The 15,200-nt window shown below is 43.6% G+C and overlaps 1 protein-coding gene across 1 annotated transcript; it reads right to left on the bottom strand.

Moving 5' to 3' along the window:
- Nucleotides 1–212: 212 nt before the first annotated feature.
- On the bottom strand, nt 213–8,486 carry slc25a28 (solute carrier family 25 member 28). Its single transcript, XM_028959510.1, has 4 exons — nt 7,934–8,486; nt 3,352–3,580; nt 2,055–2,111; nt 213–1,868 (listed from the first exon to the last, which is right to left on the bottom strand). Exons 1-4 carry the CDS (start codon nt 8,270–8,272, stop codon nt 1,342–1,344), a joined length of 1,152 nt encoding a protein of 383 aa, XP_028815343.1. The 5' UTR covers nt 8,273–8,486; the 3' UTR covers nt 213–1,341.
- Nucleotides 8,487–15,200: the final 6,714 nt, after the last annotated feature.

Genomic DNA, 15,200 nt, shown 5'->3' with positions numbered 1-15,200 from the left:
AGCATTATGTGTCTTACTAAGGGACACAATGGTAGAAAGTGAGGTTTGAACCTAGATCTTCTGATTCACAGGCAAGTGTGTTACAAGTTACACAAGTTACAAGTTTTTTCCCCCCTCAAAAACAGAGAAAATTGTCCTTTGATGTAATATTTGAATTCTGCAAATTAAGAAAATACCAAAAACATGGGCAGAGAAAACAAGCGGAAAACAAGCCTTTCAGAAGACACAGCCGATCGGCCACTGCATCACGTTTATTGAGAACTGATGAGCAACAGAGAGTGTTTACAGGGATAGTGGATGGGTTGTGTGTGATGTATCAGTCACTCAGTCATACAGAGTAACTGGAGCTCCAGAAAACTACATTTAAAAGGTGCAGCTCCTGCAATCCAGTCAGCATCAGCAGTCAATACAGTGCCAGGCTGTTCAAAACCGGATTCCAGATGCAGAACCCATCTAAAAAAAAAAAAAAAAATCCATCTAGGATTTTTGATTTGACTAGAATGTCTCTGCACCAGGTCCGCAAGTGTGGATTTTAATTTTTTTTAACAGCCCTGATGGCACTAATCCCCAAATTTGAGTCAGTGATGGCCAATTAAAACATTCAGAAATTACCAGCATTCACATTAACTCCAGCATCTATAAGTAATATTCAAAAAAAAAAAAAAAAAAAAAGACCTATGGGGAGAGTGTAGAGACGTCAGAAGGTTTCATTAAATTAATTAATTTACCCCTTTGTCTGCATTTTAAAACGAGGCGGTGAGGAAAAATGTGGTCAAATAAACATTACAAAAATATCATTTCCATTTAGGGCCATTTCTCCTTCTCAGCCTTTACCAAAAAGGGCAGCAAATAAATTAAATTCTCGGTCAATATTTCACACCTCAATTCCTTCAAATCTATAGATGTAACAACAGAGGGTTTATAATATATTTATATAGTTTATATGTGCAACCACCCAACTTTGCCATTGAAATTAGGTCTTTTTTTTTTCTTCCTACTGTCCTTCTCTGGGAAAAAAAAAAAAAAAAAAAGAGGCATTTTGAAGCCAAAGGTCAAAATTTCATTCACATTTGATTAGCTTTTGAGTGGCAGTCACATTAGAACAAGGGGAAGAGGGCCACCTGCTGACAGCCGCCGGTATTGCTACATTCTTCAGTATCAGATTCTAGTTTTTTTTCTTTTTAAGTGCACAATTTATTTATTTATTAAACATGGGATGAAATGACATTTTTGACTATTTGTAGAGAGGTAAACAGGCATGAGGGAGTCCGTTGTGTGTGCGTTTCATTTCATTGCGGCATTCGGCATCTTGGCCTAGGCGGGGCCTTGAGGGCGTGTAGGCTACTTCTCTCGACGCCGTCTGTTCTGGTGCTCGGTGATGACGTACTTGAAAAACTCGTACACAGACCAGCTGATGGCGGTGGAGGGCATTTGGTAGATGATCCGTGCCTGGATACCCTTGAAATATGCGGGCACCCCGCCCAGCCTATAGACTGTCTGAAAGGCTTGGCCGAGGCCCGAGACGTGGCCGATGGAGCTTTTGCCAGCCCCTTCGAAGGCCAATGACTCCTGCGTGTTCAGCAGGGTCTTACACACGTCCAATGGGGTGGTGGCAGCCGCGGCTAGCGCCCCTGCCAGGGCGCCGGACACCATGTGGGAGGCGGGGTTATACAGTCTGCCAGGGTTCAGTCGTTCCTGCAGCCACTCGTAGGCCATGAAGTGCAGCGCCTGAAAGGGCACGTTCATGGTCAGCTGGGTGGTGTAGCTGCGGTAGAACGCTGCTGGGCCCTCGCTGCGCCACACGGCACCAACACAGTCCAACACGCTGCGGTATGGTGAGTTGTACATCTGCATGCGCTGCTTCACCACTGAGCAGGAGGAGGGATTCCAACACAAATAGCATCCATCCAGCAATGGAAAAACAGAGGAAAGATACCGATTAGAACACTAACACACATACACAGACCTGGTGCCACATTTAGGGGAAACTGGAGAGACATTACTTGGTGGGAGGAGGAGTTTATATGATCAGAGAGAGAGAGAGAGAGTTTTACCTTCTGCAGGGTTCATGGCCGCATCATGAAGCAACGTTGCCACACAACCTGCTGCTCCTGTAAAAGGAAATAGACTCTCATGACTTACACATGGGAACCACACACACACACACACACACACACACACACACACACACACACACACACTGTCTCAATATTGATATGGCACAGAGTCAAAAGGTAGTTCAAACAGACCAGTGTATGTATTTAAATGATCATCTACTACGTCAGGCACCGTAAAGGCACATTAAAAATCATTATTAAGGTATTTTTTTATTAAAAAATAAATTAAATTAAATGTGATTTATAAAGGAATATTATAATCATTATCATAATAAACCATGCGAAAGCTCCCCTCAGCCAATTAGGTTCTTTAAATTGGAAAATATCCTGGGTCTTTATAAACCTCCATTTTGCTCCACTCCACAACATGGTAAATTATAGCAGAAACACATTTTTATGAATTCCACCCTCCAGGAAGTCGATAAAAGATTTATATGCCAAACGAATCCAACAAAGGAGAATTGCCCTTCTTCAAACAATTATCCATAGCAGACAACTTACACCTTGAATGCCATAGATGCTTTTGCTTCTTAGACACTTGACTGTGCAATAATAATATGTTCCTTAGAATCTAATGCCAACCACAGCTATGTGCTTTATCTAGGCATTGCACCTTATGAATATTTTTGCCTGGAATATAATCCATATGTTGCATAATGTCTGTAAATGTCATAGCAATATTTTACATAGTTTATTATTTTGTATTGGGGTGTTAGAAGGACATAGCTGGAACCAAACTGTGTATCGGTATAAGTAATCAGCCAATAAACCAGATTCTCACTGACTGATTCATAGAGGGAGAAAGCGGGGTCTAAAACAAAAACTTACTTACCGAGTATATGGGACCTAATAAAACAAGACATGAAGAAAGGGAAAAAACAGCAGGAGACATAGCAACATACATACAGTCAGATGGACAAACAAGAGGAAGAAACACTACCTCATCCACAGGCTCAGGACTCACATGAGTCAGAAAGGATTTGGGAAAACCAGGATTTTTCAACTTTAACTTTCCTTAACCACGAAATGAGAGGCAGCCTTTTCAGTACCCTGTGACGGCCGACCAAAAGTGAAACGAGCAATCGGAGAGGTTAAGGATAAAACCGGTGTTCCCATGAATCCCTGTCCTAAGACCTTTTATTGACAGATCTGGACATGATGACGAAACCCTTTATCCAAAAACAAGAGATTTTTTTTAGGAAGTGATATGGCTTTTGTTTGCAGGATTGGGTACCATTGGCCAGGTGACTGTTGGCCCCTGGTTGGATGATATCACCAATGGTCTTTTTGAGCTTCTCGTAGCAAGCAAAGTAGAGTGCGTGGGCTGGCCCCGCCCCCACGGCAGTAGCATTGAGTCCACGCATGGGTCGCCAGACCCCCTCAGTCTGAACAATGCGGTGCAACGCGTCCATCACGTTCCTGTAGCGCGCGGCCGGTGCAGGCTGGAGCGACTGCATGCGTGTCTGAAAAATATAAGAAGGCAAAACATTTATTCTTAAGACAAATTGCCTGAATCGCAGTGTCCAACACGGAATCCGCTATAAAACGAGGAATTGTGTATCATTTGTGTTTCTGGCTGCTCCGGTTGAGGCGGGACTTTCGCCCACCAACGCAATGTAAACACCAGGTGAGCGATGGGCTGTCAGTGTCTAATCTGAACCACTTGCCTGATTGGTTTCTACGCAACGTTTAGGCTTGGCTTGCTGGAACACTGATGTCCTCAGAAAAAATGGAATTTAGGAAAAAAACAGAACCGGATTCATAAGGCCCTACCCAGTGAACTCCTGCTGTGTTTGTTATGGAGTGAATCATTTAATGAATTCACTACAAGAGCACACAGACACTGAGCAGAGAATCAGTGTTTGGTTCCAATTGTTCTCAAAGATGGCAACGCCCAAATCTCCAATTGGCTAGGTTCAAAATACACAATGGGATTGAATGGTCACGTTGTCAAGATATTAATACGGCTTAATGAGTAATAAAGTTCACCAGCCCTGCAGCCAATGCGTATTTAAGCTTTCCTAACATTTCTGTTTATCCCTAAAGTAAAAAAAAAACAAAAAAAAAACAAAGAAAGCAAAGAGCCCATATCACATGTGTCTCTCACACAGGGTGCCAGCAGGGCGTGGCCGTCTGGACTGCACAGCAAACAAAGCGGAAGCCAAACCAGGGTTACATCACAGCTTGGCAGAGGAATCCATTTCCTAAACCAGCGACACACATTCACACCCCGCACTCGGATTTACAGCGGCCTGTCAGGGATGAGCTGAGCACAGTGCTTTCAGCCTTTCAATTTCACTGATGCAAAAATACAAATGACTGCAGACCATTTTTAGGGCCCGATGATTTCCGCAATGTGGAGAAAAATCACGGAATCCAAATAAAATGTAATCCAATGTCATAAAATTCGCTGATATCAGTGTGTGGGCAAAACAACAACAATGGTTTCTATTGGATTCCGGCCACATCAGTCCCTTGTACGTATTTCCTGTTTAACTTCCAACAGTCAGCTATGGCCAATTGTTCCCTATCATTTGGGGTGTTCTCTGCGTCTCCGTGTGGACGACAATACTTTACATAACGCTCCTGTGTGGACAGTTTTTTTTTTTAAACCAAAAACCCGCTTTTTACCTGCCCTGAGAAAGGGGTGATTTCTGTATTAGACAGACTTGTATAGAACTTCTCTGGATTTTCTCTTATTAATTAGTGAAGTTATTGTCATTGTGATACACTGCAGCACAGCACATGGTGACACAACGAAATGTGTCCTCTGCTTTTAACGATCACCCTTGGCGAGCAGTGGGCAGCCGTGACAGGCGCCCGGGGAGCAGTGTGTGGGGACGGTGCTTTGCTCAGTGGCACCTTGGCGGATCGGGACTCAAACTGGCAACCTTCTGATTACTGGTCCGCTTCCTTAACCGCTAGGCCCCTTAAGCAAAAACCTACAAATCAAGTCATATATGTCTGTGCCCCTAGGGTGGATGTTTTTCAATCGTTGCGGCTGATAAATTGTGAAAATTCTAAAAAAAAAAAAAAATGTTTACAGTAATCGACGTCTTAAAATAAAAGCTCCAAATGGAAAAACAGGTAATGATTTAATTTAGATTTAACTTTAGGGTTTTATTTTGAAACATTGCATACCGTGCAATACACTCATTATTTTAACACTTACTTAGGACCCTGATAATCTTCCATTAGCTTTGTTTGCTACTTGCTCGAGTTGGCTATGCCAACTGTTCAGACTGTTGAAATCCAAATTGATACTTTAGATTTCCGCCTTTTGCTCGGGATATTTTGTAGTAACAGCATTTGGAATACCTGCTCATGCCTGTTCCTGCCTGTGCCTCACCTTTTGTACTGTGTTCCACTTACACCGGTACACAGGTATGACATGTTACATAAAGGCACAGGGGTTTGTTTGACTTGTCTTGTTTGAATATGCAAAGCATGAAGCATGCGGATGACTTGGTGCCTTCGGGTCGAAATCGGGTGGTAGTAGCCTAGTGGGTAACAGCAGAACTATGAGCGAGAGGACCACCAAGTCACAGGCTTGAACCCCCCTTACTTATGTCCCTGAGCAAGACATTTAACCCTGAGTTACTCCCAATAATAAACCCACACCTTATTTTGCGTAAGTTGTCCTTTCCTGCAGTATGATAAAAGCATGTCATTGATTAGTTCTGATCTTTATCAGTAATTGCTGAGTAAAAGATCTAGGTGGGCGTGCATCCCTGTCGACCAGCATTGCATCTAGGCCGCTCAGATTCCGGCAACGAGACATTAATCAGGCCCAGTGAGTAGAGGTAGCCTGAGGCAATCACCTCACCCTACCTCTGTGCTAAAAACCCTCTTAGTTAATCCCAGAAAACTCTCCTGCCCCGCACATTTGAGAGATTTTTAGTAAAAGCAAATCCCGTAGTACGTATAAAGCACCACAAAGTCTCACTTTGGCCATTTGCTTGCAGCCCCAAGTCTCTGTTCCAAGATCATTTTAAATTCCGAGAGAATCATAGTGGTTAAAGCAAGAAAATCCCACTGGTGCCTTTATTTGTTTGGGGTCTGTGGTGGCCTTCGGGTGGTGGCCAAGCGGTTAAAGAAGCGGGCCCGTAATCAAAAGGTTGCTGGTTCGAATCCCAAGCTGCCAAGGTGCCACTGAGCAAAGCACCGTCCCCACACACTGCTCCCCGGGTGCCTGTCATGGCTGCCCACTGCTCACTAAGGGTGATGGTTAAAAGCAATAGACGCATTTCATTGTGTGCTATGCTGCTGTGTTTCACAATGACAATCACTTAAGCTGATCCTGGGACGCTACCTGGAGAAAACCAGGCCACCCTCGCCAAGTTTGACTAGACATTGAAATACATGGTCATATTTCAAGTAGCTGGTTGCTGATTTATTCATAGTGAGCCTTCTGTTTACAGCAAGCCATTACATTGTGCTCATCACGCAACTTTTTACACTGTCCCGTGTGTTTGTGTCGTTATCGGATTGTTGTGTGCCTGTTGGAAATTGTTGATTTCATTTAACTACAGTTGTAAGAGCGTGTTCATAATCGTATACTGCTGATACTATGTATGTGAGAAATAATAAAACATGTAAGTGACAAGTGACCGTAACAGTAGAAGAAATGAATAATGATGAAGAGATAAGAGTAGTGAACATTATGTCACTGAGGGTTGTTGACGGGGTTACACACACACGAGTTATCAAAACTACGCTTGACCGTCACTGACAAAGGTCACATCTGTGAATGACATAAAGGAGGCCACAAGAGGAGCACTTGGCTGCATTCTGCCCGGCACAGCTGACCCTCGGCTAAATCGCACACTTGCAGGAGTAAGCCAGCCTAATTCCTTAAATACGGCCTGCATGCCGGAAAGCGATCCGCAAGGAAACCCTGAGTTTTTCATTAAAAGGGTCTGTAAACCTGCCGCGAAAACACTTTATTCCGCTGATTCCCATTTGCACAACCCCAGGAAAAGTGTTAACTGTGATCTCTACAAGTGTACTCAGCACACGTTTACTTTGTAATTACACCAAGAGCCCTGCACTTTAAGGATTACTTTAAAAACCAACGTGCACCACCGGTTTTTTTAAGCGGCAGTGCTACTCCGGGCCTGCCCGTCTCCTGGTTTTCTCACAATGTCACACAGCGAGGGAAGAAGGGGACTCCGCGCGGCGCGCATGCGCAGCGGCACGGTGGAGTGTCAAAAGCGGCGGTCACGTGACCGGCCACATAACTACGGACGGGAAACACGTGCGCCCAACGCAGAAAAAAAAAAAAAAAAAAAAAACACAGTTACGCCACATTTTCAAATTCCGGGAATCGGGGGAATGGACGAGTGCGCGATAAGAGGCAGCGGTTGATTTAATATATTCGTTTTGCGGTGGAAATTCATGGTACCACCTTAACACGAGCCTCGCAATAAAGCGCACACCGAGTATAAACCACTACTGGCCACTGGCACGGAAGTGCACAACCCATTCGAGTAGATTGCAGCCACACAAGAGCGGTTACCCACCGTAAACCGCGTTTTGGTTACTTTCCACATTACCAGCAGTCAAATTGTAACGGTCACATGACCAACTGAACTCCGGTTAACAGTGTTATATGACTATTTCACCCCAAACTTGCCACGACCCAAAAAATCCATATCTTCCTCTTTTTAATTAAATGGAACCGCTTTGTGCATTTATATGTTATAACAGGTGAAAAAAAACGTGAAAAGCGTGAACTGTGCGTTCCTCGGACAGGACATCCGAAGTCTGTTATCGGTTCTGCACATATTTACGTGACCCGTGTTGCGCCACGTTACCTTGACACAGTCTATGGGGAACATCAGGCAGTGCTCCATAATCCCAGCTACGGCTCCGGCGAGCATGTGGGTGCTGACCGAGGAGCCCTGCGGCAGCCCCTCGTAGTCCGGCTCGGCGTGCTGCAGGGTCTCCGGAGACCCGTGAAGTTGGCCGGGCTGCAACTCCGGCTCCCCTCCACCTATACGCGGCGACAAGCTTCCCACAATGCCCTCGGAAACACCCCAGAGCCGGCTGCCGAGCCATCGCACTTCGGCGCCGGCAGAGGCTCCGGCGACCCCGGGGTCCCCGCCTGGCGTGTCCGCGGTCATCCGCCGCCTCACGAAACCGTCCGCTTCCATGAGACCCGGGAGGCGACGCCTTTCCCGCCGTAGGCCAGACAAAATGTCCTTTACTTCAGCCTTCAGTTGGCGATGGCATTCCCATCTGGGGAGGTTTACGCGGCCTGCCTTCCTCTCCCGCCCTCCAACAACCCCGGCAGGAGGACAGCGTTCACCGACTCGGCAGAGGGCGAGAAGGCCGCAGTGGGAACCGGGAAAGAGCACTATGAGCTTCCGGTCTCCTGATTGGTTGGATTAGAGGGAGGCGGGTCTTGCTGAAAGCGCGATAGTCGCGCACCTAATAGGCTGTTTGACCTGTCAGTCAGGCCGTCCCATTTTTTTTACACAAAAGAAAAAAGATGCCAATCCGAATGCACAGCAATCTTCTCAATATGATTATTTACATACATTAATAATAAAATAATGTAATATTATGAAATGATAAATAAACAGATTTGCTTGCTACTGTACAAAAACACAAACACAAAAACTGTGCATGACAACAGCTAACCTGTAATCACTGATTTAGAATAGAAGGATATTGATTTAAAAAGATTTTAAAAGATCACTTATTTTACATTTCATTGACATTTACATTTATGGAATTTGATAGACACAATAGTATCTGTCAATGTGCCATCAGGTTACTATCAATGAAAGTAATCAGTTATCAGGACCCTATCTACGAACACAATTATATGCACTCTATTGTAGTTTTTATTATGTCAGATTACAAGAAAGAGTTTACAAGTTAGTCTAAGTATTGTCTAAAGATGTAGAACACACTTTAGATGCATGCAAAGTTTTTTGAATGTATGCACCTACTGATCAAATCATTGTATTCTGACAGACAAAACACTCTGTTCAACCTAATGGATAATATTTGCTATAAACAATTTTAACCAAAAATATTTCAAATGTATTTATCAGTTGTGCAGGATGTACAGTGAAATGCCATTGTGCATGTCCAATACATACTACAATATAAATATACAAAAATATACAAAAAACATTGTCAAAAGATGTAGTGCAGATGGTTTAAAAGAATACAAAGAACAGAATTAATAAAGTAAATTGCAGAAGTATAAATATACAGTATATAACAGGCTATGACAGTCTATGGGACTTCCTGTCAGTGGGTGTGATGCTGACCAAGAGCAGTGTCATAGTGCCATTGATATTGCTGGCACTATGTGTGGAAGGAGGAAGTAGAAGCATGATTGAGTCTTCTTGGTCAACAATGTGGTGTAGTTAGACTAAGAAGGCTTGTTGTTACTAAAGTCCACTTTAGTACACAGTGACCTAGTCAAGCATTGACAGTGTTAGTTAGGATGTCCTAGTTAGTGTACCGGGCCACAAAGCACCACAATGTACCATTGTATCCATGTATTTCTGTACCAGGTGTACAATGCTGTTTCTGTTTGTTCTCCACGAGGCACTGAATCAAGTCCCCAGACCACCTCCACAGGAGGACACCACCAAAGGAATCCTGGTTCCTGGCAGTGAGCTGCTAATGAGACGACCCAGCATTAAATGTACCAGAGGGTCACCACAGCCACCACCACTGTAACGCGTAAGCTTCAGGGATATTAAAATGGACCAGTAGTATCATAATGGACATGCAATGAACACCATGACACTGGACTGAAACCTACTCTGCACTGTCCAGTACCTCCAAATATGGATAGATGCTCTTTACAGACTTCTTGGACAAATCGTCACCAACCCTGCACTCATGCCAATTGCAGGCTCACTCTACCCTGGAAAGGCGTCCCTCTATGTATCACTCCTTCACAGTGTTTCTTCTTTGCTTTTTTTTCTTTCCTGTGGAGTTGTGTGGAGTTTTTCCTTCTATGCCTAATGGTCAAGTGTGGGGGGTGTCAACTGTAGGGCCTCTCAAAGCCCATTGAGACATTCTGTATGTGATTTTGGGCTATATCAGTGAAAGTGAAAGTGATGTGATTGATATTGTGAATCACAGCACAGCACATGCTGTGTGTCTTATGCTTTTAACTATAGTATTAGAGATTTCAGAAATAAGAGATTAATCAGAGAACAGAATTTCCAGAGAGAAGATGACCAGCGTCAGCTGATACACACAGTGTAGCTTAAAAGCTTTCACTGACCTTGACCTCACAAACTTCAGCTTTACTGGCATTGTGCAGAGCAGCTTCTTCACCAATGACAGTGAAGAGTTGAAATGGTTGGTGTGGGCATCCAGGAAGTGCTGGACTGCTGCTGGAGGTTCTGGCTGCTGTTGGTGGCGTCTTTCTCACACTGCATTTTTTTAATGTCTGTCTTTTCAATTCCCTGCTCTTGTGCACAAATGGTGTGGAAAACCAGTATACAGGCTATCTATAGGACCATGTGGAGATCCAGGTGATGGAGTCGGGTGGTACTGAAAGAGCTAGTGACTTTCATTTACACCAGCAAAGCACCTAACATACATGGTTGCCAATCTTTTAGCAGCAGCCGACATGGTAGCTAATACTCACACGGACACATACACTCACTCAGCAGGACCCCAGACGCTCTTTTTCTCTCTACCAGTATCTCCTGGAGAGGCTGAAGAGATGTGTGCCGGAGTCTCACAGTAGAGAACGCTGCCGTGATCCTCGTCTTCGCTGACCTGCACTTGACCCCGCAGCTGAAGAAAGAAGAAGCTTCATCAGCCATTATTTGGACATTATGAGGACAGCTCATCCTCACCTTATTGAAGAGGACAGCTTATCCTCACCTTATTCTTAGTCCCTTAAAAATATTTATTCTGTTATTATAATTTGTGTTTTAAATTTAATGCTTTGCAGGTCTCGAGTTGACAACAACCGAGGGGAAATCAGTGTCATGGTGTTCCTGGACTTTTTCAGATTTTTTGACCTTCTTTATACAAGACATGAATGCAGCAAACTCCAGCAAACACAGAGTTAAGTTGCTCTGCAGACTTACATTGAAGTCTGGATTTCCAGCCTGGATGGGGAGCAGAGCAGTGGATTTTATTTATTTTTACATTCACATACATGTAGTATATGTAGTAGTAGTAAAATGATTTATTGTAAATATTATATTGTTGTTTCATTGTTTTAAGTGCAGCTTATTTTATGCATTCTATACGTAAATTATTATTAATAGTATTATTGCTGCCTGTAGTTAATAGTTAATATATAGTCAATAGTTTAACAATTCATACATTAATATAAAATCTGCTTTACAAATTAAGTAAACTACTTCATGTCACAGCCGTTAGGCATGGCGAGGCAGGTGATCTGAAATGATGACAAGACTTGAAGGATGCATTCGCAAGACATCACGAAACAGGGGTTTAATCTGTGATGACCAGGACAGGAGAGACATCCAGGAACAGGGCAGCTTTATACGATCAGACACAGGTGAACACGATTAGGAAACATTACACAGGACAAACATGAATCTCAGACTGGAGTAACCCCTTCCGGACCGGATCATGACATTGATAAGTTTGATTAGTAAGCAGTGCCGACAATGGGTTCCCCTTGTTGAGCCTAGGTTCCTATCATGGTTTCAGGGAGTTTGTCCTTGCCACTGTTGCCTCACTATTGTACATAGTTTAATATATACATATACATATATACACACACACACACACACACACACACACACACACACTTATATTTATATTGAGGCATAAATGAAAGGTAAACACATTATAAAAGGCACTGACACGTTTACTAGACAATTGGGAGGACCCAGCCCTCTCCACATGAGAGATGGTGTTGTGAGAAAGTAGCGTTGTATCTTTGGAAATGAAATGTCTCACTTGCAAATCTAAAAAAAAAACATCTTTCTGCAGTCTAAATTTTTTTATTGCAACTGTTGAAAGGATAGTAGGGTTCACATAACTTGGATCACATATGAACACATATGAAGTTGATAGAGTCTAACATTAGGAACCTCTAGGTCCCCCTGAGACCAAATCGTATGTAATTTTCCATTTTAAGTTGAGGTTTCCTGTTTCTTGATTGCATGAAGAAGGGGAGGAAATTTAGCTTTAAATAGCTGTTCGAGATTCAGCGTTACATGGATTCCTAGGTACAAAAAACTTGAGGTAGACCAGCAAAAGGGAGTAGACACTGAAAGGGCAGGGGCAGAAGCCAAGAGGTCAACCTGGCAAGGTTAATTTTGTATCCAGAAGAGATACCAAACCTGGACATGGGTTGAATAAGGTGTTGGTCAGAAACACTGCTGTCTGAGAATTATAAAGTAACCTGATCCACCTGATTAAGTTATCTCCTAAATCAAACTGTTCAAGAGTGTAAAATAAATAGGGCCATTGTACACGATCAGAAGCCTTCTCAGCATCCAGACAAAGCACAATAGCAGAGTCATTTCTAACCTGGTATATAACATGTAATAGTCGTCTCATATTATCCCAAGAATTGCGACCTTTAATAAAACCAGTTTGATCTTCTTTAATGATATGAGTCTAAATGTTTCCAAGCTTATGGCCAGGAGTTTAGAGAGCAGCTTTTGGTCCGAATTAAGAAGTGCAATCGGTCTGTAAGAAGTGCAAGTCATTTTCCTTTTTAAGAATTAAAGAAATATTTGAGAGATATCCCGGGAGGATTCCTTTTTCCAAGGAGTTGTTAAACATAGCCAACATGAGATCTATCTGAATTACTTAAAAATTTTCAGCATAAATTCATCTGGACTAGGGGCCTTCCCAGAAGGCATAGAACTAAGTGCAAACAGTGTTTTTTCCTTCGAAATTAGGGCATTAAGCTGAGATTTCTTGTGCAGCCGTACAAAAAATCTGGTGGTGAAGATTTGAAAAAAATTCTCACCAGGGCTAGAGCATTGTCAGGCTGTTCTGATTGGTACAGAGTAAAATAAAGCAAATTCGTGATTAATTACTTTTTTGTCAAAAGACACAAGGTTGTAGTATTGAAACAATAGCTTGAGAGCTTGCCTTTCTCTTAGAGAGGTTAGTGAGGTATTTGCCAGGCTTATCCATATACTCATAGAACCTCTGCCTCGTGAATTTGAGAAAAATATCAGCATCCTGTATTAACAGGGTGTTATAATCAGGATCAGGATTGGAGAAGAAAAGTTTCTGCTTAGCAGCCAAACTGTCCTCAAGTAAACTGCTCTGCTCCTTCTCCATAGGATGAGTTTCTCTCCAAACATCTGAGTAACTCAGATCAGAAACAAATACAGGAGAGGAGCCTAGCTGCCCTTGTTGTCCGGGGAAATATTAAGGTTGTCCAGGGAGGGATTAACCCCCTACAAAAGGGTGTTCTAATTCCAGTCCAGAAAATCCAGTAAAAATTTTAGATAGAGTGACCTGGGGGGCAGTAGATATTCAACAAAGATACTGCCTGGCCTGAACAATTACACTACGCCCATGAGAGTCCCTGAGACAGACAAGGGATGTAAATAGCAGGGACACCGGCATGGGATAGGGTGGTTTGTACAATATTTAAGAATGTATGATATGTTTAAGGACAAATTATTTTATAGTAGCCATTTCATACAGCTACATTCATACATTCATAATAATTTAAGAAACTGCATCATGTAAACAGGTTTACCAAAATCTTTTTTTTGTATGTAAAGGCTACATACTAAAGCAGGATGGGTTTTATGGGTAAAGACAGTAGTTCTGGAGGCAGAAAGGTGACAGAAAACCCAAGGAAATGGCAGAGCTGCTTCCCTTTCTGTACCTGCGGGGGAGCCATCTTTGTTTTTGTCTCTCAATGTTTGTCTTTTTTAAAAATCATTTTCATCTTACTGTACTGTAATGTAGACGTGACTGCTTTTTTGTATTGCATTGATGTATGTGAAAACACATTTCCCACGCTGAGGGCCAGACAGCAGTGAGGTGAGACGTGAGAGGGGCTACTTCTGCAGCAGCAAGTCCAGAAAAAACCTTACACTGCCTCTTAATAATTAGTAAAAATGTTTTTTATGTTATACTCCTATATTTCTATATATGGCCCGTAAAGTCCAAGAGAAGACAGGTTTCGGGATGCATTTCAACTGCTAAATCAAATCAGAAAATAACAGGAGTAAAAAACGAGGGCGAACAGAAATTCTACTAGGCCCTGTGAATTCTGTCAACTACAGTTTTTCCTCAAATTTGACCAACAAGTCTCGCGGACTCACCAACCCTCTGCCCGGACGTTCCCCAGAAAGACTGCAGCACAGTAACAGCGCCTCAGCCATCTGCAGCAAGCATCCATCCATCTCCCCCGTCAGTGGCCACAACCCATTTCCACCACACGCATGTATCTCAAGAAAAGCAGGGAGAGGGCCTGCATGTATCTCAAGAAAAGCAGGGAGAGGGCCTGCATGTATCTCAAGAAAAGCAGGGAGAGGGCCTGCATGTATCTCAAGAAAAGCAGGGAGAGGGCCTGCACGTATCTCAAGAAAAGCAGGGAGAGGGCCTGCATGTCTCTCAAGAAAAGCAGGGAGAGGGCCTGCATGTATCTCAAGAAAAGCAGGGAGAGGGCCTGCATGTATCTCGCTCCGCTGGAGGCAGGGGTGTGCAGGGTATGAGTGTGCCCAGAAGGTTAGGCCCTGCATTACGGTTAACGGTCTTCAGATGCAGGAAAGGACATTGGGGACACCAGCAGGGACCCCCAGACAGCACCACCCTGCAGTCCCCCCTGGGAAGCGTCTATAGGGACATGCAGTGGCATGTTTCATGTGTGCAGGTTACCAGAGGGTCCGGGCCCTCCAAAGAAGACCACTGATGCCCTGTGACTATCGCCCCCCACCCCGCCTGCAGTCCATCGGTGTATCTGCCAGGGCTCCGCAAACTGAGGCCTTTGGGCTCTGTCACAGTTGGGTGCTGCTGGTCTCCCTGTCAGCTCCTGGATGATTAGGTAGTGAAAGTGATTGTCGGTGCCAAAACGAAATGTGTCCTCTTTTTTTAACCCATCACCTTTAGTGAGCCGTGGGCAGCCATGACAGG

This window comes from Denticeps clupeoides, chromosome 2 (genome assembly GCF_900700375.1).
Source record: "Denticeps clupeoides chromosome 2, fDenClu1.1, whole genome shotgun sequence".
NCBI lineage: Eukaryota > Metazoa > Chordata > Actinopteri > Clupeiformes > Denticipitidae > Denticeps > Denticeps clupeoides.
Note: the sequence above shows the minus strand (reverse complement) of the source record. Positions and strands in the feature narration are given on the sequence as shown.

Bases quoted from the DNA above. Each gene is read 5' to 3' on its own strand.
- slc25a28 (XM_028959510.1), bottom strand. From the start codon at position 8,272: ATGGAAGCGGACGGTTTCGTGAGGCGGCGGATGACCGCGGACACGCCA. The intron at 3,581-7,933 runs GTAACGTGGCGC...TATATTTTTCAG, and splicing joins TCCCCATAGACTGTGTCAAG to ACACGCATGCAGTCGCTCCA. The intron at 1,869-2,054 runs GTAAAACTCTCT...CCTCCTGCTCAG, and splicing joins GGCCATGAACCCTGCAGAAG to TGGTGAAGCAGCGCATGCAG.